The sequence below is a fragment of the Salvelinus alpinus genome, chromosome 14 (assembly GCF_045679555.1).
Source record: "Salvelinus alpinus chromosome 14, SLU_Salpinus.1, whole genome shotgun sequence".
Taxonomy (NCBI): domain Eukaryota; kingdom Metazoa; phylum Chordata; class Actinopteri; order Salmoniformes; family Salmonidae; genus Salvelinus; species Salvelinus alpinus.
The window spans coordinates 37,654,083-37,677,152 of NC_092099.1; the positions used below are offsets into that span (position 1 = coordinate 37,654,083).

General features: G+C 42.0%; 1 protein-coding gene across 2 annotated transcripts in view; it reads left to right on the forward strand.

Moving 5' to 3' along the window:
* Nucleotides 1–23,070, forward strand: part of LOC139538893 (leishmanolysin-like peptidase) — a 50,656-nt gene that overhangs the window by 26,406 nt on the left and 1,180 nt on the right. Inside the window, exons 7-17 of one of the 2 annotated variants that reach the window (XM_071341447.1) lie at nucleotides 6,605–6,710; nucleotides 6,857–6,951; nucleotides 7,119–7,236; nucleotides 7,450–7,557; nucleotides 7,891–7,967; nucleotides 8,194–8,304; nucleotides 8,580–8,712; nucleotides 9,034–9,193; nucleotides 9,532–9,662; nucleotides 9,964–10,174; nucleotides 11,898–19,757. In XM_071341447.1, the coding sequence (XP_071197548.1) occupies nucleotides 6,605–6,710; nucleotides 6,857–6,951; nucleotides 7,119–7,236; nucleotides 7,450–7,557; nucleotides 7,891–7,967; nucleotides 8,194–8,304; nucleotides 8,580–8,712; nucleotides 9,034–9,193; nucleotides 9,532–9,662; nucleotides 9,964–10,174; nucleotides 11,898–11,998 (1,351 nt within the window). In that variant the 3' untranslated portion in view covers nucleotides 11,999–19,757. Of the gene's footprint in view, nucleotides 1–6,604; nucleotides 6,711–6,856; nucleotides 6,952–7,118; nucleotides 7,237–7,449; nucleotides 7,558–7,890; nucleotides 7,968–8,193; nucleotides 8,305–8,579; nucleotides 8,713–9,033; nucleotides 9,194–9,531; nucleotides 9,663–9,963; nucleotides 10,175–11,897; nucleotides 19,758–23,070 lie in introns of those variants that run through there. The other variant, XM_071341448.1, reaches the window with a different exon arrangement.

The following is a 23,070-nucleotide window of genomic DNA, read 5'->3' on the forward strand; positions in this document are numbered from 1 at the left end:
GGATTTGGTTAACTTTTTTTGGTTACTACATGATTCCATATGTGTTATTTCATTGTTTTGATGTCTTCACTATTATTCTACAATGTAGCAAACAGTAAAAATAAAGAGAACCCTTGAATGAGTAGGTGTGTCCAAACTTTTGACTGGTACTGTATATGTTTTTGATACGTCAAGGGGTCTTAAAATTCCAAATCAAATAACTAAATTATCCTTGGTATGATCTTATTAAAGCAATTCCATGTAGTTTAGTAGTCCTCCATTTAAATCTCCAGTTTGGGAACATTTTTGCTTCCAAGTAGATTACAACGGCGATGGACAGAGAGTTGTGGATAAAAAGTTAACAGTATGTCCCAACTCTAAACGACAACAGCATATGCAGCTGCCAACACCTCTGATATGTTGACACATTTTTGCCGACATCACCACAGTATACCGGCGCAAGATGGAAACGCAAAGAAACAACACGTCTTCTCACCTCTGCATTCAAGCTGCCCTTGGCAGCTGATTTGACCAGGCCAAAGAAATTACAAGAGCGGTAGGTAGGTTATTTTAATATTTTTGTTTAAAGTCGCGGATCTGCGCGCATTCTCGGTAGTTGGGAATAGGGGGTTTCTTTCAGCACCTCGTGAAAGTGCTCGAGCCACATTACGATCTTCCTTGCACCCATTTAAAAAAACGGGTAGTAACCGCTTTATGTAAGCCAACCAAAGCTGAAGTTTTCAATCAATCAATCAAGTTTATTTTATATAGCCCTTCGTACATCAGCTAATATCTCGAAGTGCTGTACAGAAACCCAGCCTAAAACCCCAAACAGCAAGTAATGCAGGTGTAGAAGCACGGTGGCTAGGAAAAACTCCCTAGAAAGGCCAAAACCTAGGAAGAAACCTAGAGAGGAACCAGGCTATGAGGGGTGGCCAGTCCTCTTCTGGCTGTGCCGGGTGGAGATTATAACAGAACTATGCCAAGATGTTCAAAATGTTCATAAGTGACAAGCATGGTCAAATAATAATCATGAATAATTTTCAGTTGGCTTTTCATAGCCGATCATTAAGAGTTGAAAATAGCAGGTCTGGGACAGGTGGCGGTTCCATAACCGCAGGCAGAACAGTTGAAACTGGAATAGCAGCAAGGCCAGGTGGACTGGGGACAGCAAGGAGTCATCATGCCCCGTAGTCCTGACGTATGGTCCTAGGGCTCAGGTCCTCCGAGAGAGAGAAAGAAAGAGAGAAGGAGAGAATTAGAAAGAGACAAGATTTTCAAAATGTTCATAAATGACAAGCATGGTCAAATAATAATCAGGAATAAAAGTCAGTTGGCTTTTCATAGCCGATCATTAAGAGTTGAAAGCAGCAGGTCTGGGACAGGTAGGGGTTCCATAACCGCAGGCAGAACAGTTGAAACTGGAACAGCAGCAAGGCCAGGTGGACTGGGGACAGCAAGGAGTCATCATGCCCGGTTTGCCGTGACGTATGGTCCTAGGGCTCAGGTTCTCCGAGAGAGAGAAAGAAAGAGAGAACGAGAGAATTAGAGAGAGCATACTTAAATTCACACAGGACACTGGATAAGACAGGAGAAGTACTCCAGGTATAACCAACTGACCCTAGCCCCCCGACACATAAACTACTGCAGCATAAATACTGGAGGCTGAGACAGGAGTGGTCAGGAGACACTGTGGCCCCATCCGATGATACCCCCGGACAGGGCCAAACAGGAAGGATATAACCCCACCCACTTTGCCAAAGCAGAGCCCCCGCACCACTAGAGGGATATCTTCAACCACCAACTTACAATCCTGAGACAAGGCCGAGTATAGCCCACAAAGATCTCCACCACAGCACAAACCAAGGGGGGGCGCCAACCCAGACAGGAAGATCACGTCAGTAACTCAACCCACTCAAGTGACGCACCCCTCCTAGGGACGGCATGAAAGAGCACCAGTAAGCCAGTGACTCAGCCCCTGTAATAGTGTTAGAGGCAGAGAATCCCAGTGGAGAGAGGGGAACCGGCCAGGCAGAGACAGCAAGGGTGGTTCGTTGCTCCAGAGCCTTTCCGTTCACCTTCACACTCCTGGGCCAGACTACACTCAATCATATGACCTACTGAAGAGATAAGTCTTCAGTAAAGACTTAAAGGTTGAGACCGAGTCTGCGTCTCTCACATGGGTAGGCAGACCGTTCCATAAAAATGGAGATCTATAGGAGAAAGCCCTGCCTCCAGCTGTTTGCTTAGAAATTCTAGGGACAATTAGGAGGCCTGCGTCTTGTGACCGTAGCGTACGTATAGGTATGTACGGCAGGACCAACTCGGAAAGATAGGTAGGAGCAAGCCCATGTAACGCTTTATAGGTTAACAGTAAAACCTTGAAATCAGCCCTTGCCTTAACAGGAAGCCAGTGTAGGGAAGCTAGCACTGGAGTAATATGATCAAATTTCTTGGTTCTAGTCAGGATTCTAGCAGCCGTATTTAGCACTAACTGAAGTTTATTTAGTGCTTTATCCGGGTAGCCGGAAAGTAGAGCATTGCAGTAGTCTAACCTAGAAGTAACAAATGCATGGATAAATTTTTCTGCATCATTTTTGGACAGAGAATTTCTGATTCTTGCAATGTTACGTAGATGGAAAAAAGCTGTCCTTGAAACAGTCTTGATATGTTCGTCAAAAGAGAGATCAGGGTCAAGAGTAACGCCGAGGTCCTTCACAGTTTTATTTGAGACGACTTTACAACCATCAAAATTAATTGTCAGATTTAACAGAAGATCTCTTTGTTTCTTGGGACCTAGAACAAGCATCTCTGTTTTGTCCGAGTTTAAAAGTAGAAAGTTTTCAGCCATCCACTTCCTTATGTCTGAAACACAGGCTTCTAGCGAGGGCAATTTTGGAGCTTCACCATGTTTCATTGAAATGTACAGCTGTGTGTCATCCGCATAGCAGTGAAAGTTAACATTATGTTTTCGAATAACATCCCCAAGAGGTAAAATATATAGTGAAAACAATAGTGGTCCTAAAACGGAACCTTGAGGAACACCGAAATGTACAGTTGATTTGTCAGAGGGCAAACCATTCACAGAGACAAACTGATATCTTTCCGACAGGTAAGATCTAAACCAGGCCAGAACTTGTCCGTGTAGACCAATTTGGGTTTCCAGTCTCTCCAAAAGAATGTGGTGATCGATGGTGTCAAAGGCAGCACTAAGGTCTAGTAGCACGAGGACAGATGCAGAGCCTCGGTCTGACGCCATTAAAAGGTCATTTACCACCTTCACAAATGCAGTCTCAGTGCTATGATGTGGTCTAAAACCAGACTGAAGCATTTCGTATACATTGTTTGTCTTCAGGAAGGCAGTGAGTTGCTGCGCAACAGCTTTTTCTAAAATTTTTGAGAGGAATGGAAGATTCGAGATAGGCCGATAGTTTTTTATATTTTCCGGGTCAAGGTTTGGCTTTTTCAAGAGAGGCTTTATTACTGCCACTTTTAGTGAGTTTGGTACACATCCGGTGGAAGCAGCTCTTTCAGTAGTTTAGTAGGAATAGGATCCAGTATGCAGCTTGAAGGTTTAGAGGCCATGATTATTTTCATCATTGTGTCAAGAGATATAGTACTAAAACACTTAAGTGTCTCTCCCGATCCCAGGCCCTGGCAGAGCTGTGCAGATCCAGGACAGCTAAGCCCTGGAGGAATACGCAGATTTAAAGAGGAGTCCGTAATTTGCTTTCTAATGATCATGATCTTTTCCTCAAAGAAGTTCATGAATTTATTACTGCTGAAGTGAAAGCCATCCTCTCTTGGGGAATGCTGCTTTTTAGTTAGCTTTGAAACAGTATCAAAAAGAATTTTGAATTTTTGTGTTGTCTGAGAATTTATAGCACAACTTTTGATGCTCCTTGGTTGGGGTCTGAGCAGATTATTTGTTGCGATTGCAAACGTAATAAAATGGTGGTCCGATAGTCCAGGATTATGAGGAAAAACATTAAGATCTACAACATTTATTCCATGGGACAAAACTAGGTCCAGAGTATGACTGTGGCAGTGAGTAGGTCCAGAGACATGTTGGACAAAACCCACTGAGTCGATGATGGCTCCGAAAGACTTTTGGAGTGGGTCTGTGGACTTCTCCATATGAATATTAAAATCACCAAAAATTACAATATGATCTGCTATGACTACAAGGTCTGATAGGAATTCAGGGAACTCAGTGAGGAACGCTGTATATGGCCCAGGAGGCCTGTAAACAGTAGCTATAAAAAGTGATTGAGTAGGCTGCATAGATTTCATGACTAGAAGCTCAAAAGACGAAAACGTCATTTTTTTTTTTGTAAATTGAAATTTGCTATCCTAAATGTTAGCAACACCTCCGCCTTTGCGGGATGCACGGGGGATATGGTCACTAGTGTAACCAGGAGGTGAGGCCTCATTTAACACAGTAAATTCATCAGGCTTAAGCCATGTTTCAGTCAGGCCAATCACATCAAGATTATGATCAGTGATTAGTTCATTGACTATAACTGCCTTTGAAGTGAGGGATCTAACATTAAGTAACCCTATTTTGAGATGTGAGGTATCACAATCTCTTTCAATAATGGCAGGAATGGAGGAGGTCTTTATTCCAGTGAGATTGCTAAGGCGAACACCGCCATGTTTAGTTTTTCCCAACCTAGATCGGGGCACAGACACATTCTCAATGGGGATAGCTGAGCTGACTACACTGACTGTGCTATTGGCAGACTCCACTAAGCTGGCAGGTTGGCTAACAGCCTGCTGCCTGGCCTGCACCCTATTTCATTGTGGAGCTAGAGGAGTTAGAGCCCTATCTATGTTAGTAGATAAGATGAGAGCACCCCTCCAGCTAGGATGGAGTCCGTCACTCCTCAGCAGGTCAGGCTTAGTCCTGTTTGTGGGTGAGTCCCAGAAAGAGGGCCAATTATCTACAAATTCTATCTTTTGGGAGGGGCAGAAAACAGTTTTCAACCAGCGATTGAGTTGTGAGACTCTGCTGTAGAGCTCGTCACTCCCCCTAACTGGGAGGGGGCCAGAGACAATTACTCGATGCCGACACATCTTTCTAGCTGATTTACACGCTGAAGCTATGTTGCGCTTGGTGACCTCTGACTGTTTCATCCTAACATCGTTGGTGCCGACGTGGATAACAATATCTCTATACTCTCTACACTCGCCAGATTTAGCTTTAGGCAGCACCATCTTCAGATTAGCCTTAACGTCGGTAGCCCTGCCCCCTGGTAAACAGTGTATGATCGCTGGGTGATTCGTTTTAAGTCTAATACTGCGGGTAATGGAGTCGCCAATGACTAGGGTTTTCAATTTGTCAGAGCTAATGGTGGGAGCCTTCGGCGTCTCAGACCCCGTAACGGGAGGAGTAGAGACAAGAGAAGACTCGGCCTCAGACTCCGACTCGCTACTTAATGGGGAAAACCGGTTGAAAGTTTCTGTCGGCTGAATGAGCGACACCAGTTGAGCATTCCATCATCATTTCCCTCCAGAAGCCATGAGAAAGTTGTCCGGCTGCGGGGACTGTGCGGGGGGATTTATACTAACGTTACTATCTGTACTTACTGGTGGCACAGACGCTGTTTCATCCTTTCCTACACTGAAATTACCCTTGCCTAACGATTGCGTCTGAAGCTGGGCTTGCAGCACAGCTATCCTCGCCATAAGGCGATCGTTCTCCTGTATATTATGAGTACAGCGACTGCAATTAAAAGACATCATGTTAATGTTACTAATTAATTGTCCAATCACATTACCCCGGAGTGGAAGCCGTACCACGCTACAGACACGCCCCCTTTTATGAGTGAGCATCTGGCACTGAAAGAGACAGTGTCATGGTGCGTTCGTAACCAAGTGCGAAGTGGGAATTTACCACATACAACTGTGGAAAATCCACTTGATCGGATCTCAAACTGGTAATTACTAGTGGAAACTCGTCTATCACCCTGAGCACCCACTTCTCCCACATGGTAACCTCTGACGTCACCTACTAAGGAAATGGCCTCTAACAGCATTTTCAACCATTACTGTAAATGCAACAAGAAAACATTATTTAAAAGAAACAATCTATTAATGTCGTTTTTTAACTCTATATTTTGTTTTATAAGTATGATAGCTGTATTTTTAGTTTTTGGTTGCCACAGCTTGTTGGCCATTAGCCAATCAGCGGTTCTAAACGAGTTCAAATCACGCAAATGAATCCAAGTAGTATTTACGAATTCATAACTGGTCAATTCCCACCTTCCACATGGTTACAAACGCAGCATCAGGGTCAACTTGAGAGGCGCAACATAACAATTTGGTCACAACAGACAATGCATGGAACATTGTGAATGCTGAACATTGTAAATAGCATTTAATATTCCTGCTGTACAGAAACTGAACAGTGGGTTTGGGGAACCATTGCACCCCTACTCTTTATACACACCTGGTTATATACACCCTTAGAATATATTTTAGAATGGCAGCATTTTAGGATATTTCAGATTGCCTAGGTAGTGATTGGGTCTGGTAGGTGACATGGTAGTTATTGGCCCCTGAATAGGTATTTTAACCCAATGATATCATAATAATGTCAGTTTCACTCTCTTTACCTTTTCAGGCCCATTGCTGGATATGCCAACCTGTGCCCCAATATGATATCCACCCAACCTCAGGAGTTTGAGAGCATGCTGTCAACCGTCAAACACGAAATCATACATGCCTTGGTGGGTGCATTGGAATCTACTTTATATTCCTATTGGGGCAAAGCTAGTCATGAATTACTTAAATAAATACGATAATCAATCGAACCTGTCCAACACAGATTTCATTATTGATTGAGTAATGCAATCTTTACGTATCTGTCCAAAAGGGTTTTTCAGCAGGGCTGTTTGCATTTTATCATGATTATAATGGCAAGCCATTGACACCTCGGTTTGCAAGTGGACTACCAGCATTCAACGAGAGGTATGTATACTTCATAATTTTCGTCTGCTGTCAGACTTTGTTTTTATAATCATGCTGTTTGTAATAACCAGTAGGCTTAGATGATATTGTAATTGTTATTCTGTTGTGCATTGTATTTTCTCATTCATTTTGTTAACATTTAAGACTATTTTTGCTTTCTATTATAGTTTAGGTCTGTATCAATGGAGTGATGCAGTGATTCGTAGAGTGAATCGATTATGGGACATCCGTGGTGGAGTGATGGTCCGTCATGAAGTGCATCTTCTAGTGACGCCTCGTGTTGTGGTAAGAATCCTCGTTTTAACCTCCTCACCATTGAATTATGTATTTACATGCATTTGTCATGGGTAGATACAGCATGTCCCCTTTGTAGAGGCTATGCTGGGCTGTTCTGTGTGGTGTTATGCTATTTTGTTCTGTTGTGCTGCGCTGCCCTGTACTGTCCTGTCCTGTAATGTGGTTAATGTTTATGTCCTGTATCCCTGCATGTGTTGGCAGGAGGAAGCGAGGAGACACTTTGGCTGTCCCATTCTGGAGGGTATGGAGCTGGAGAACCAGGGAGGGATGGGTACTGAGCTGAACCACTGGGAGAAGAGGCTACTAGAGGTAAAAGGAGGGCTGAAAATTGATGGCATTGTACTGTGCTTAGTTTTTACTGTTCTCTGAAATGATTCCTTTCTGTACAATATGTGTAGCCTACATTTGTGGTGTATCTTTACTCAGCCTAGTAGAACTGATGTCTGTAATGGAATTCCTGATATAGACCTAACCACACCATACCCTTTCACTCAGTTTCATAGTCTGTATAACTATTGTGAATTCTGTATTTCTTATTTAGCTATAGTTCACTACTCATCGTCAGCATTTATATGCTCATATAGGTTCATTATTCATCTATATATGATACTTGGATGATTCTCCTGTTTGTATTGATAACAGAACGAAGCAATGACTGGATCGCACACACAAAACAGAGTGTTTTCTAGGATCACCTTGGCCATCATGGAAGACACAGGGTAAGGTTGCTGACTGTTTCCAGAAAATATATGGAATACAAGAAAATAATGACTTTTACATTTGATGTAATTTCAAGAGCTTTGACTATTAAACAACTTGGCTCTTTTTTCTTGAGCATTGGCATGATTGAAAGTTTTTGACTTTGACATATGATTTGTATTGAAGTTCAAGAGTTTACCTGACTTGATGTACAATGTGTTCGGGTAATCTTTGTCTCCTATGTAGTTGGTACAGAGCCAACTACAGCATGGCAGAGAGGCTGGACTGGGGCAAGGGCCTGGGCTGTGACTTTGTGATGAAAAGCTGTAAGTTCTGGATTGAAAGGCAACGTCAGAGGTAAGGAGGTATCTAATCAGAGTTAAGGTTTCTTATTGTACACAACAGGCTGAAACATCTAAACGTCTAGTCACATGGCATGCCTCTAAACAAATTTAAAGTAGCACCAGACAACGCACCCTGTCTCATATGTCAACATTTCTGTCAACACAAAAATCAAGCCTTAGAAACTCTATTAGAAATTGTAACAAACTGTAAAAAAACACAATAAAAACATTTAAATGACAAACTGTGGCTCTACCTGATCCAACCCTCGGTGTGTTATTGTTTTTCAGTCGTAAAGTGGTGACCCCTTACTGTGACACGGTGCGGGCCACACCCCTCCAGCTAACCTGCAGGCAGGACCAGCTGGCTGTGGCTGTCTGCAACCTGCAGAAGTACCCTCAGGACCTACCCCTGGACTACCAGGTAAAATACTAGTCTCACAATGCCATCCTTCAAAGTCACGAAGTCTAGAAATCGAGGCTATGACAATACACCCAGTGATAACCACATGATGCTAGCAAGAGTCTGTGTCAGAAACCTATTGGACCACTACAGAGGATTAGAAGACAAACATAAATATTGCAAGTGTATGACACTCAACGATTTACTAAACACTTGCAAACAAAAAAAGGCAACAAAAACGAACAAAACACACATTTAAAATGGTCTTTATTTAAGATGTTGTTGACTACTTGTGACCTGCATAGTCCATACAGTAAATCTTGTCCACTTCCCCTCCTGCAGTACTTTGACCATATCCCTGATGTCTCTGTGAGGGACAGTGCCTCCTACGGTGGAGCTGTGGAGATCGCTGACTACTGTCCCTTCAGCCAGGAGTTCAGCTGGCACCTGAGTGGAGAGTACCAACGCAACTCCTACTGCAGGGTCCAGGAGAACCAACCCGGTAATATCCATTTCCTTCTTGCATTGTTCTTGCCTCTTGGTGCCTCAGACCCCGCTGGGCCTTGGATAATGTACTCTGAGACTGTTCACTTACTAGAAGGTCTGCAAAATTCCGGAAACATTCACAACATTCCCAGGTTTTCCAGAAACCCCAGCTGGAGGATTCCCAGTTGGATGATTCCCTGTTAGAGTGTTCCATGTTCCCTCTCTGCTTATTCCCTCCCAATTCTGGGAATCTTCCAACTGGGATTTATGGAAAACCTGAAAATTGTGTTTCTGGGAAATGTTCCGTCATTTTGCAACCCTACTTACGAGTAGGCTATCTGACACTGCTTCCAGATTGGTGGAGGAACTATGGAGCTGAGCAGTATGGTCCAGACTCTGTGTGTTTGTACCAGAAGACAGCCTTCATCATGGAGCAGTGTACCAGGCGCATGACCTACCCTGACTGGGGAAGTGGCTGTTATAAGGTAATGCAGAATATGTAAATAATAAAATAGATATCTCCATTTCAGCATCTCTGCAATCTATGTTTTGTCACTTTTCCATATTTTGCAAGCTATGTACTGTGGGAGTCTTCTTAATAATGTTTACCACCTTTAAGTCTCATCCTTTTATCATATGATCTTACAGAATCACAAATTCTCAGTCTAATTTATGTGTTTTGGGTTAACAAATATGTAACCCTGTTATAGATGTGTGACAGGCAGATATTTAAAGTAACCCATACAAAAAACAAATACTTAAATGTTATATTGTGGTTGTTTCCAGATGTCTTGCTCTACCCAGGGTCTGACAGTATGGGTGCAGGATACTGAGTTTCAGTGTGTGCATACCGGTCAGCTGCTGAGAGTTAGTGTGCGTGTTAATGACTGGGTCTACAACGGGGTTCTCGTCTGTCCTGCCTGCTCAGACTTCTGTAGCGCCTGCCCTCCACCACAACAGCTGCCTCCCCTCAATAGTACCAGGAGAGTCCCTATTGGTGAGTTCCCATGCCTGTCTTTCCTACCTTCCATATTCATGCACACACATACAGTGGGGAGAACAAGTATTTGATACACTGCCGATTTTGCAGGTTTTCCTACTTACAAAGCATGTAGAGGTCTGTCATTTTTATCATAGGTACACTTCAACTGTGAGAGACGGAATCTAAATCCAGAAAATCACATTGTATGATTTTTAAATAATTAATTTGCATTTTATTGCATGACATAAGTATTTGATCACCTACCAACCAGTAAGAATTCCGGCTCTCACAGACCTGTTAGTTTTTCTTTAAGAAGCCCTCCTGTTCTCCACTCATTACCTGTATTAACTGCACCTGTTTGAACTCGTTACCTGTATAAAAGACACCTGTCCACACACTCAATCAAACAGATTCCAACCTCTCCACAATGGCCAAGACCAGAGAGCTGTGTAAGGACATCAGGGATAAAATTGTAGACCTGCACAAGGCTGGGATGGGCTACAGGACAATAGGCAAGCAGCTTGGTGAGAAGGAAACAACTGTTGGCGCAATTATTAGAAAATGGAAGAAGTTCAAGATGACGGTCAATCACCCTCGGTCTGGGGCTCCATGCAAGATTTCACCTCGTGGGGCATCAATGATCATGAGGAAGGTGAGGGATCAGCCCAGAACTACACGGCAGGACCTGGTCAATGACCTGAAGAGAGCTGGGACCACAGTCTCAAAGAAAACCATTAGTAACACACTACGCCGTCATGGATTAAAATCCTGCAGCGCACGCAAGGTCCCCCTGCTTAAGCCAGTGCATGTCCAGGCCCGTCTGAAGTTTGCCAATGACCATCTGGATGATCCAGAGGAGGAATGGGAGAAGGTCATGTGGTCTGATGAGACAAAAATAGAGCTTTTTGGTCTAAACTCCACTCGCCGTGTTTGGAGGAAGAAGAAGTATGAGTACAACCCCAAGAACACCATCCCAAACGTGAAGCATGGAGGTGGAAACATCATTCTTTGGGGATGCTTTTCTGCAAAGGGGACAGGACGACTGCACCGTATTGAGGGGAGGATGGATGGGGCCATGTATCGCGAGATCTTGGCCAACAACCTCCTTCCCTCAGTAAGAGCATTGAAGATGGGTCGTGGCTGGGTCTTCCAGCATGACAACGACACGAAGCACACAGCCATGGCAACTAAGGAGTGGCTCCGTAAGAAGCATCTCAAGGTCCTGGAGTGGCCTAGCCAGTCTCCAGACCTGAACCCAATAGAAAATCTTTGGAGGGAGCTGAAAGTCCGTATTGCCCAGCGACAGCCCCGAAACCTGAAGGATCTGGAGAAGATCTGTAGGGAGGAGTGGCCCAAAATCCCTGCTGCAGTGTGTGCAAACCTAGTCAAGAACTACAGGAAACGTATGATCTCTGTAATTGCAAACAAAGGTTTCTGTACCAAATATTAAGTTCTGCTTTTCTGATGTATCAAATACTTATGTCATGCAATAAAATGCAAATTAATTACTTAAAAATCATACAATGTGATTTTCTGGATTTTTGTTTTAGATTCCGTCTCTCATAGTTGAAGTGTACCTATGATAAAAATTACAGACCTCTACATGCTTTGTAAGTAGGAAAACCTGCAAAATCGGCAGTGTATCAAATACTTGTTCTCCCCACTGTATATACTTTATATAACTAGATACATTATATAGACCTTTTGGTATTAAGGAAGTGTTTTGCCTCTCTTCCAGACCCATGCTCCAGTTCCTCCAGCTTAGTGGTAACTCTGTGGCTTCTATTGTTAAACCTCATCCCTCTGCTAGCTGGATTTATCCTGTGTGTGCGGAACTGACTGACTGACTGACTGACTGTGTGGCTGACTGACTGACTGGTTGGGTGACTGACTTACTGACTGCAAGGTCCTCTGCCTGGGGCTGTGTACCAGATGACACCCTATTCCCTACATAGTGCACTACTTTTGATGGGCTGACTGGGTGGGTGGGTGGCTGGCTGGGTGGGTGGGTGGCTGACTGACTGACTGAAAGGTTATCTGCCTGGGGCTGTGTCTATCAGCCCAGGTCAAAAGTAGTGCTCTATAAGGGAATAGGATTTGATCCTTGGAAAATCATCAAGGAAAAGTCAGGAAAGTTGTTTAGGAAACAATCACATTAACCACATCAAAGTCAGGGAAATGTGTGATACTTTTGAACAAATGTTATGTTGATTCTTAAAACAAAATGCAGTGAAAAATGTCTATGTATTATAAATGCCTGAAAGAAGGATTTGAACCACAATACCTTATCTGTCTAGTTTAAACACATTTCTACAACCTAGAACTTATTTTAATGTTAGTTTTGGAACAGACAAGACAGTGGCCCATTGTCAATGACTGTTCATGAAATTGCTAGATATAATCAATGAAAACAATACTAACCTTCGTCCTTTGAAAGTCTGAGGATAGGAAAGGCATTGAAATTACATTTGGAAAGTCTTAATGTTCTCTATACGTTCTTTCTCTCCTCTCTCTGAACAGTCTCCAATCCCAGTCATGGCACGGTTTGTGTCACATTAAGACAGTCCCAAATGGCATCCTATTTAAAGGGAATAGGGTGCCAATAGTGCACTATAAAGGGAATAGGGTGCCAATAGTGCACTATAAAGGGAATAGGGTGCCATTTGGGATGCACACAGGGAGAACTCCAGAGTTTAGGTTCTCGATGTCCTCCTGACACACTACTTTGCCCTTTAGTACTCCAGACAGTACCATCAGAATACTGGAAAGGTGTGTGCCAAGTAAGGCTACTATCAGAAAAGGGGAAAAATAAGCCATTGATTGCACTTTTCTTTATCGAATTAATGAAGGAGATGCCAGTAAGCTGTAAGCAAAATCAGAAGAAGCCATACCTCAAGAGTAGCTAGCTGATCACGGTGAGGTGCCAGTGCTTCTTTATGAATTACCACCTATTCTAAAATGAATACTTTATTCCCCTCACCGGGATTGTAAAATGAGGATGTTCAGTTTCCTAGTGTTGTCGTGCAAGGTTTGCAACATTCTCAGACCTTACAGTATATGAATCACCTACATTTTCATCAAGCCCTTTTTCAGTTAACATTTTTATGACATGTCCAATGATTCAACACTACTCAATGTAACAATGCAGTATTTCAATTCATTTTTTACAGCAGATTGTTGTTAACGTGTAGTTCTTTCCTGGTGAAAGCTCCATATCTAGTAAACTGGGATTTTTTATTTTAATTTTATTTAACTAGGCAAGTCAGTTAAGAACAAATTCTTATTTATAATGGCGGCCTACCAAAAGGCAAAAGGCCTCCTGCGGGAATGGGGGCTGGGATTAAAAAAATACAAATAAATATAGGACAAAACACACATCACGACAAGAGAGACAACACAACACTACATAAAGAGAGACCTTAGACAACAACATAGCATGGTAGCGACACATGATCACAACATGGTAGCAGCACAAAACATGGTACAAACATTACTGGGCACAGACAACAGCACAATGGGCAAGAACGTAGAGACCACAATACATCACGCAAAGCAGCCACAACTGTCAGTAAGAGTGTCCATGATTTGAGTTTTTAAATTAAGAGATTGAGATAAAGCTGTCCAGTTTGAGTGTTTGTTGCAGCTCGTTCCAGTCGATAGCTGTAGCGAACTGAAAAGACGAGCGACCCAGGGATGTGTGTGCTTTTGGGACCTTTAACAGAATGTGACTGGCAGAACGGGTGTTGTATGTGGAGGATGAGGGCTGCAGTAGAGATCTCAGATAGGGGGAGTGAGGCCTAAGAGGGTTTTATAAATAAGCATCAACCAGTGGGTCTTGCGATGGGTATACAGAGATTACCAGTTTACAGAGGAGTATAGAGTGCAGTGATGTGTCCTATAAGGAGCATTGGTGGCAAATCTGATGGCCGAATGGTAAACAACATCTAGCCACTCGAGAGCACCCTTACCTGCCGATCTATAAATTATGTCTCTGTAATCTAGCATGGGTAGGATGGTCATCTGAATCAGGGTTAGTTTGGCAGCTGGGGTGAAAGAGGAGAGGAAACCAAGTCTAGATTTAACTTTAGCCTGCAGCTTTGATATGTGCTGAGAGAAGGATAATGTACTGTCTAGCCATACTCCCAAGTACTTGTATGAGGTGACTACCTCAAGCTTTAAACCCTCAGAGGTAGTAATCACACCTGTGGGGAGAGGGGCATTCTTCTTACCAAACCACATGACCTTTGTTTTGAAGGTGTTCAGAACAAGGTTAAGGGTAGAGAAAGCTTGTTGGACACTAAGAAAGCTTTGTTGTAGAGCATTTAACACAAAATCCGGGAAGGGGCCAGCTGAGTATATGGCTGTATCATCTGCATATAAATGGATGAGAGAGCTTCCTACTGCCTGAGCTATGTTGTTGATGTAAATTGAGAAGAGCGTGGGGCATAGGATTGAGCCTTGGGCTACTCCCTTGGTGACAGGCAGTGGCTGAGACAGCAGATTTTCTGACTTTATACACCTCACTCTGAGGTAGTTAGCAAACCAGGCCAAAGACCCCTCAGAGACACCGATACGCCTTAGCCGGCCCACAAGAATGGAATGGTCTACCGTATCAAAAGCTTTGTCCAAGTCAATAAAAATAGCAGCACAACATTGCTTAGAGTCAAGCGCAATGGTGACATAATTGAAGACATTTTAAGGGTGCAGTGACACATCAATAACCTGAGCGGAAACCAGATTGCATACATGAGAGAATACTGTAGACATCAAGAAAGCCAGTCAGTTGATTATTGACACGTTTTTCCAACACTTTCGATAAACAAAGCAAAATAGAAATAGGCCTATATCAGCTTGATCTCCCCCTTTAAGTAAAGGATGAACCTTGGCTGCCTTCCAAGCAATGGGAACCTCCCCAGAAAGGAGAGACAGGCTTGCCGATGATATGGGCAGAACCTTAAAGAAGAAAGGGTCTAAACCATCTGACCCAGATGTTTTTTGGGGGTCAAGTTTCAGGAGCTCCTTTAGCACCTCGGACTCAGTGACTGCCTGCAGGGAGAAACTTTGTTGCGGGGCAGGGGAAAAAGAGGGAGAAGCATCAGGGATAGTCGCATTAGAAGGGGTGGGAGATGAGGAAATGTTGGACGGGCAAGGAGGCATGGCTGAGTCTAATAGGAATCCTGACTTAATGAAGTGGTGATTAAAGAGCTCAGCCATGTGCTTCTTGTCAGTAACAACCACATCATCAACTTTAAGGGACATGGGCAGCTGTGAGGAGGAGGGTTTATTCTCCAGGTCTTTAACCATTTTCCAGAACTTCTTGGAGTTTGACCCACAGAGAGAGAACTGCTCCTTGAAGTAACTAACTTTGGCCTTCCAGATAGCTTGAGTGCACTTATTTCTCATTTGCCTGAACGAGAGCCAGTCAGCCTGAGTATGTGTGTGCCGAGCCTTTCGCCAAATGCAATTCTTGAGGTGGAGTAACTCTGCAAGATCACGGTCGAACCAGGGGCTGAACCTGTTTTTAATTCTCATTTTCTTTATGGAGGTTTGTTTAACAATATCAATACCACTGAAAATATTTTAAAAGGTTGAAGCGTCTTCGACAGAGGGGATCAAGCTGATTCTATACCATTTTACAGAGGCCAGTTCATGGAGGAATGCTTGCTCATTCAAGTTTTTTATCAAGCGACAGGACAGGTCGTTTCACTGAGCAGCCATTACGAACACAGGCTGTAAAACAGTGATCACTAAGGTCATTACAGAAAACACCAGACTGATACCTATCAGGATTATTTGTGAGGATAACATCAAGGTGCTCTAAAAGTTTTTGCCTCAGTTAGGCCTCGAAATATAATTTTGGGGGGGATATTAGATGTTGATGATTTTGTAGATGCGATGTGACTGAAATGAAGATGCCTCTAAGACTATTTCACAGTACAGTAAAGTGACAGGCAGTCTAGTAGTGACAATGCTTGATGTAGATTGTAGTTCAAACTTTTTTGATGATTTTCATAATTATGTATTTTAGTAAGGACTAATATATTATCTAAAAAAGAACATCTTACTGGTGATGGAGGGAACAAGATTGATTGTCTCAGTGAATATGAATATTTAAAGTAAAGATATGTTTTTGTTCAATTTATTATGACGTTTAATGCCTTTAAATCCCCTGTGACGAGCTAGAGATTATGTTGAATTCCCCTTGATCCCTACTGTAAATGTTGTGTCTGTCCATGTGGAAACAATAATTGTGAACAGCCATAATGTAGACCTGCTGAAGTGAATAGGGACTTCTCAGTTTCAGATACTCTCTTAGCTTCAAAGTTGGTCAGGGCATTATTCCATAGTAACTATAATGGAATAGATATAGTAATGCAATTATATAGTACTTACATGCCGTTATACAGTAGTACTTACAGCTGTATATTCAATTTAAAGTTAAAGGGATAACAAAAAAGTACTATATGATGGTGTTATACCTGTAGCGTTACACCTGGTGTAAGCCCACTGTAATGACTCGAGTGACTGTTATTTTTCACGTTTGTTTTGTCTTATTTCAGTTGATATGGTATACTATTACCATATTTTAATGTTCCTCTATTCCTTAAATGCACTGGACAATACAACATATCTTGATTAGTAAAGTGAAGTAACATCAGTTCATTTTGCTATTTAACTTGATTCTTGTAATTTTTATGGTGCAGGGTATGGCTTTTATAAATACAGCACAATTAGCAGCTTTCAATTGTCCCTCTTCTCTAAGCACTATACAGAATAATGACTAATTCATTTGAGCATATATTTGGTATGAAACAATTTGGCAATCTTACATTTTTGGTTTATTTTATGTGCCAGAGGCTGGATTTTTACATGCAGTGCATTGAAAATGGTATCAAAACAATCACAAGAGATTACAAGATGACAGGACAAAAAAATCCTTATTATGCCATGTCTATCATACGTGTAGTTTAACATAGCCTAAAATCAAAGCAACAAACAGTAATCAGTACAGTCTACACAGGAGTATGAACTAAATACCTTATTGCACTACAGTTAAAGAAGTGCCACTGACATGCTGTTTTATATTGTCTATGGTCCTACTGTAAAGCCCAATGTGCTGTCATTACTTCAAATTTTTTGAGGAAACCTCTTGCACTTAATATATCCAAGTACAGTTACTTAGTGATTTTGTAGTCATTACTCAAACACTGTGATCCTGTAGGGTGTCCAGACTTGAGTTGTATCAGCTTGAAAATGTTAAGTAACGCCCCGAAAAAAACCTTGACTCCAATATTATTTTCCAGTGTTCCTTGCCTTTTCGAGTGAATTGTAGCGTTACCACCCATGACTAGATTTGTTAGTGACAGAGACATGGTTGTTGAATTCGTTCATTTTCAGTCCTGTGGCCTTCACCAAGTGAGTTAATAGGCGCATGTTATCATTATAATTAAACTCTATGACAATACATTACATATCTCATAAGGCCTTATTTTGAGGCCTAGCTTTACCCTAATGCAAGCGCCTGAAACTCATGGTTTAAAGGCCAAATCAATCCTGCAATTAGGATTGCAAAATGACGGTAACTGTCCCAAAATTCGCCAAACCTCCTGGTTGAAGGATTTTCACGAGTCTTCCAACCGGGATTTTTGAAAAACTTTGGAAATTTACCAGAATTTTGCAACCCTACCTGCAAGTAACCTCATGCTGGCTTGCAAAGGTAATTCCTATTTTGATATCCAACAATTACATTATTCACCCATTCATAATGACTGCCAGGGTTAAGAACAGTGTTAGGAGACTACCTAAGCCATTTAAACTAGAACAACTATTTTAGTAATGGGTGCAATAAATCTAACTAAATGATTTGGATTAGTTTAGAAAAATGTGTTTATTTATCTTTGTGTAGCAAAAGATTAATCAATCATTCAATGTACATGCAAAGACCGATATTAAAAACAATTCCAAAATACAACCTCCAGTTGAGCATGCTGGGGGAAAAAAGTTTTCTGTATGGTTGCAAACGGGGCCTACATCAATTATGGGAACATTTGTATTTTCTCATGATAAGGAACAAAAGTAATGTGTTGATGAGGTGGATTGAGAACACAAAATGGCTAAGAGTGGGGATGTTGGTCTATCTGTTAATTGAGATGACTACTAGAATGCTGCCTAAGGGGATAGTTTAATATTTCTTAGGGAAAAGACATTAGATTATTCAGTTTTTGTTGTTTATTCCCATGGAATTGTCTGCATTAGAATGTCTTGTTTGTTTTTGTTTTCTGTCCTTTCGTTTTTTGTTACATTTCAGAGCGAAGTGAAGGACGACAGTGCTTTTATTTATGATCATGTTTAGCCTTGTACGAGAGTCAATTGTATAATATGTGTGTAGAAAATGTGTTGATTTTTCCCTAGCTGAAAAAAAGATGGTGTGTTTTACAGCTCACTTGGTGGCAGTTTTCTGATGGTCAGTGTGAGCGAATTTGAAAAAAATGACATTTATATGATATGTAATTTTTCTCAACATGAAGAAATGTATGTTTGTTTCAAAAAGTACAAAGAGGAAGAACATGCACATACCTGAAATCTTTGCTTAATTTACAGTGACCAAAGATATTTCTATCCAGAAATGTAAGGTTTTCTATTGTACATAAATTAAAAGATTGCAAAAAAATCCTGTTAACTTAACTCATCAAATATATTTTACGTTGTTTTTATTGCTGTAGTGTTTTATTTCTCACTAAAAGGGCTGCTTTGTCAATTGAATCAACAAAACTAAAACAATCAGAAGAAATGATGACTGAAACTTTTATGTATTCGTACATCTGTTCATGTCATTAGTTCTTGTTACACCATATAACCAGCCTACTATTGCTGCTCTCTGGGGCCGGGATTCAATCTGATCACACTTTGTCAGCAATGCACCTTTTAAAGACAATGTTCCCAGGTTCGCATCCATGGTTAATGCTGCATATGTTGGCTCAATCGGCCTTTAAATGGCGCATAGCTGACAAAGCACAATCGGATTGAATCCTGGCCTTATACTGCGCACCGTGCTGAAATATTGTGACACGTGTACAATGTCAACCTCTTAAAATATGGGATCCGGAACAACAAACCAATAAAGCCGCTTGACAGTGGAATGTTTGTTCTTTTTCATGTGTGTTTTTATGACAGTTTAGTGGGTTTGTTTTAATCACAAATGGGAAGAAAATAAAAGATTGATACAAACTCTTTTATAAGACAAATAGGCAACATGTTAGATAGTGGAACCAGTTCACATTTGGTATTTATCTGTGGTCATTTATCAGAAGTCAAATAACATCTTCTGCATAGATCATTAATGTTAGACACATTAAGCCACATAGTTAAGTCCTTGTACTTACTCTGTGCATCCCCATACTTGACCATTCCCGAGGGAAGAGGGTTAACCTGGGTTGTGTTCATTAAGTCACACCGTAGCAAAACGTTTTTGAACAGAAAGCAAAAACAAGCCCTTCTTATTGGACAAGTCTAAGATAGTATTTCCACATTTCAATACATTTTCTTCCATTTTGTACCTATTGAACACGACCCAGCTCATGATTTGAAGAGGAAGTCCGTGTCATGCCTCACAATAAGAGAGAGCTGCTTTCCCAAACATTTGCTTCTCAGAGGAAAGTATTTTGATCTTAATGGCTTAATAGAATCTACACCTACTCCTGTTTATTGAGTCCGCATGGTTAGTGTGATGGAAGACTTTAATGTTACCTTTGAAGTAAGAGAGTCATTGAATGATTGAATTGGTGTAGATCTGAGAATCTCATACCAGGCTTTCTGGGACAGCAGTCCCTCTTACTGTGAGTTCAATGTTGTACATTAAGACAGGTCATGCCCTCCTTAATGGTCAGACATAGGATTGGACTAAATCAAATACACGTTTGTCTTAGTAAATGGATGAAGGCAGCAACTACTTCACATTAAAAAAAAACATTGACAATCAATGCAGTTGTATGCAATAGCTTTAAATTATACATATATATATATATATATATATATATATATACTGCTCAAAAAAATAAAGGGAACACTTAAACAACACAATGTAACTCCAAGTCAATCACACTTCTGTGAAATCAAACTGTCCACTTAGGAAGCAACACTGATTGACAATAAATTTCACATGCTGTTGTGCAAATGGAATAGACAAAAGGTGGAAATTATAGGCAATTAGCAAGACACCCCCAATAAAGGAATGGTTCTGCAGGTGGTGACCACAGACCACTTCTCAGTTCCTATGCTTCCTGGCTGATGTTTTGGTCACTTTTGAATGCTGGCGGTGCTTTCACTCTAGTGGTAGCATGAGACGGAGTCTACAACCCACACAAGTGGCTCAGGTAGTGCAGTTCATCCAGGATGGCACATCAATGCAAAGCTGTGGCAAAAAGGTTTGCTGTGTCTGTCAGCGTAGTGTCCAGGGCATGGAGGCGCTACCAGGAGACAGGCCAGTACATCAGGAGACGTGGAGGAGGCCGTAGGAGGGCAACAACCCAGCAGCAGGACCGCTACCTCCGCCTTTGTGCAAGGAAGTGCACTGCCAGAGCCCTGCAAAATGACCTCCAGCAGGCCACAAATGTGCATGTGTCAGCATATGGTCTCACAAGGGGTCTGAGGATCTCATCTCGGTACCTAATGGCAGTCAAGCTACCTCTGGCGAGCACATGGAGGGCTGTGCGGCCCCACAAAGAAATGCCACCCCACACCATGACTGACCCACCGCCAAACCGGTCATGCTGGAGGATGTTGCAGGCAGCAGAACGTTCTCCACGGCGTCTCCAGACTCTGTCACGTCTGTCACATGTGCTCATGTGCTCAGTGTGAACCTGCTTTCATCTGTGAAGAGCACAGGGCGCCAGTGGCGAATTTGCCAATCTTTGTGTTCTCTGGCAAATGCCAAACGTCCTGCACGGTGTTGGGCTGTAAGCACAACCCCCACCTGTGGACGTCGGGCCCTCATACCACCCTCATGGAGTCTGTTTCTGACCATTTGAGCAGACACATGCACATTTGTGGCCTGCTGGAGGTCATTTTGCAGGGCTCTGGCAGTGCACCTCCTTGCACAAAGGCAGAGGTAGCGGTCCTGCTGCTGGGTTGTTGCCCTCCTACGGCCTCCTCCACGTCTCCTGATGTACTGGCCTGTCTCCTGGTAGCGCCTCCATGCTCTGGACACTACGCTGACAGACACAGCAAACCTTTTTGCCACAGCTCGCATTGATGTGCCATCCTGGATGAACTGCACTACCTGAGCCACTTGTGTGGGTTGTAGACTCCGTCTCATGCTACCACTAGAGTGAAAGCACCGCCAGCATTCAAAAGTGACCAAAACATCAGCCAGGAAGCATAGGAACTGAGAAGTGGTCTGTGGTCACCACCTGCAGAACCATTCCTTTATTGGGGGTGTCTTGCTAATTGCCTATAATTTCCACCTTTTGTCTATTCCATTTGCACAACAGCATGTGAAATTTATTGTCAATCAGTGTTGCTTCCTAAGTGGACAGTTTGATTTCACAGAAGTGTGATTGACTTGGAGTTACATTGTGTTGTTTAAGTGTTCCCTTTATTTTTTTGAGCAGTGTATATATATATATATACTACCGTTGAAGGTTTGGGGTCACTTAGAAATGTCCTTGTTTTTGAAAGAAAAGCCATTTATTTTGTCCATTAAAATAACATCAACTTGATCAGAAATACATTGCAGACATTGTTGATGTTGTAAATGACTATTGTAGCTGGAAACGGCTGATTTTGAATGGAATATCTACATAGGCGTACAGAGGCCCATTATCAGCAACCATCAGGATGCTGGCGTTCTAGGCAGAGTTGCAAAGAAAAAGCCATATCTCAGACTGGCCAATAAAAAGAAAAGATTAAGACAGAGCAACTCTGCCTAGAAGGCCAGCATCCCGGAGTCGCGTCTTCACTGTTGACGTTGAGACTGGTGTTTTGCGGGTACTATTTAATGAAGCTGCCATTTGAGGACTTGTGAGGCATCTGTTTCTCAAACTAGACACTCTAATGTACTTGTCCTCTTGCTCAGCTGTGCACCGGAGCCTCCCACTCCTCTTTCTATTCTGGTTAGAGCCAGTTTGTGCTGTTCTGTGAAGGGGGTAATACACAGCGTTATACGAGATCTTCAGTTTCTTGGCAATTTCTCGCATAGAATAGCCTTCATTTCTCAGAACAGGAATAGACTGATGAGTTTCAGAAGAAAGTACTTTGTTTCTGGACATTTTGAGCCTGTAATCGAACCCACAAATGCTGATGCTCCAGATACTCAACTAGTCTAAAGAAGGCCTGTTTTATTGCTTCTTTAAACAGCACAACCGTTTTCAGCTGTGATAACATGATTGCAAAATGGTTTTCTAATGATCAATTAGCCTTTTAAAATTATAAACTTGGATTAGCTAACACAATGTGCCATTGGAACACCGGAGTGATGGTTGCTGATAATGGGCCTCTGTACGCCTATGTAGATATTCCATTCAAAATCAGCCGTTTCCAGCTACAATAGTCATTTACAACATTACCAACGTCTACACTGTATTTCTGATCAATTTGATGTTATTTTAATGGACCTAAAAATTGCTTTTCTTTCAAAAACAAGGACATTTCTAAGTGACCCCAAACGTGTGTATGTGTGTGTGTGCAGCTATTAGTTCAAAGGAATCATTAAATGCTCTTTGGTTTTCTTTCATCTTAAAAAGGGCATTTCTCCATGCTAGTTTGTGTGTTGTGGTCCCTAGTCTATTCACCATTCACAGTCGCAGCAGCTTGTGGTTAAGAAAAATGCAAACCCCTCAGCTCTGAGATAACTCTAGTTTTGTGTCACAAATGGCACCCTAATCCCTATATAGTGCACTACTTTTGACCAGAGC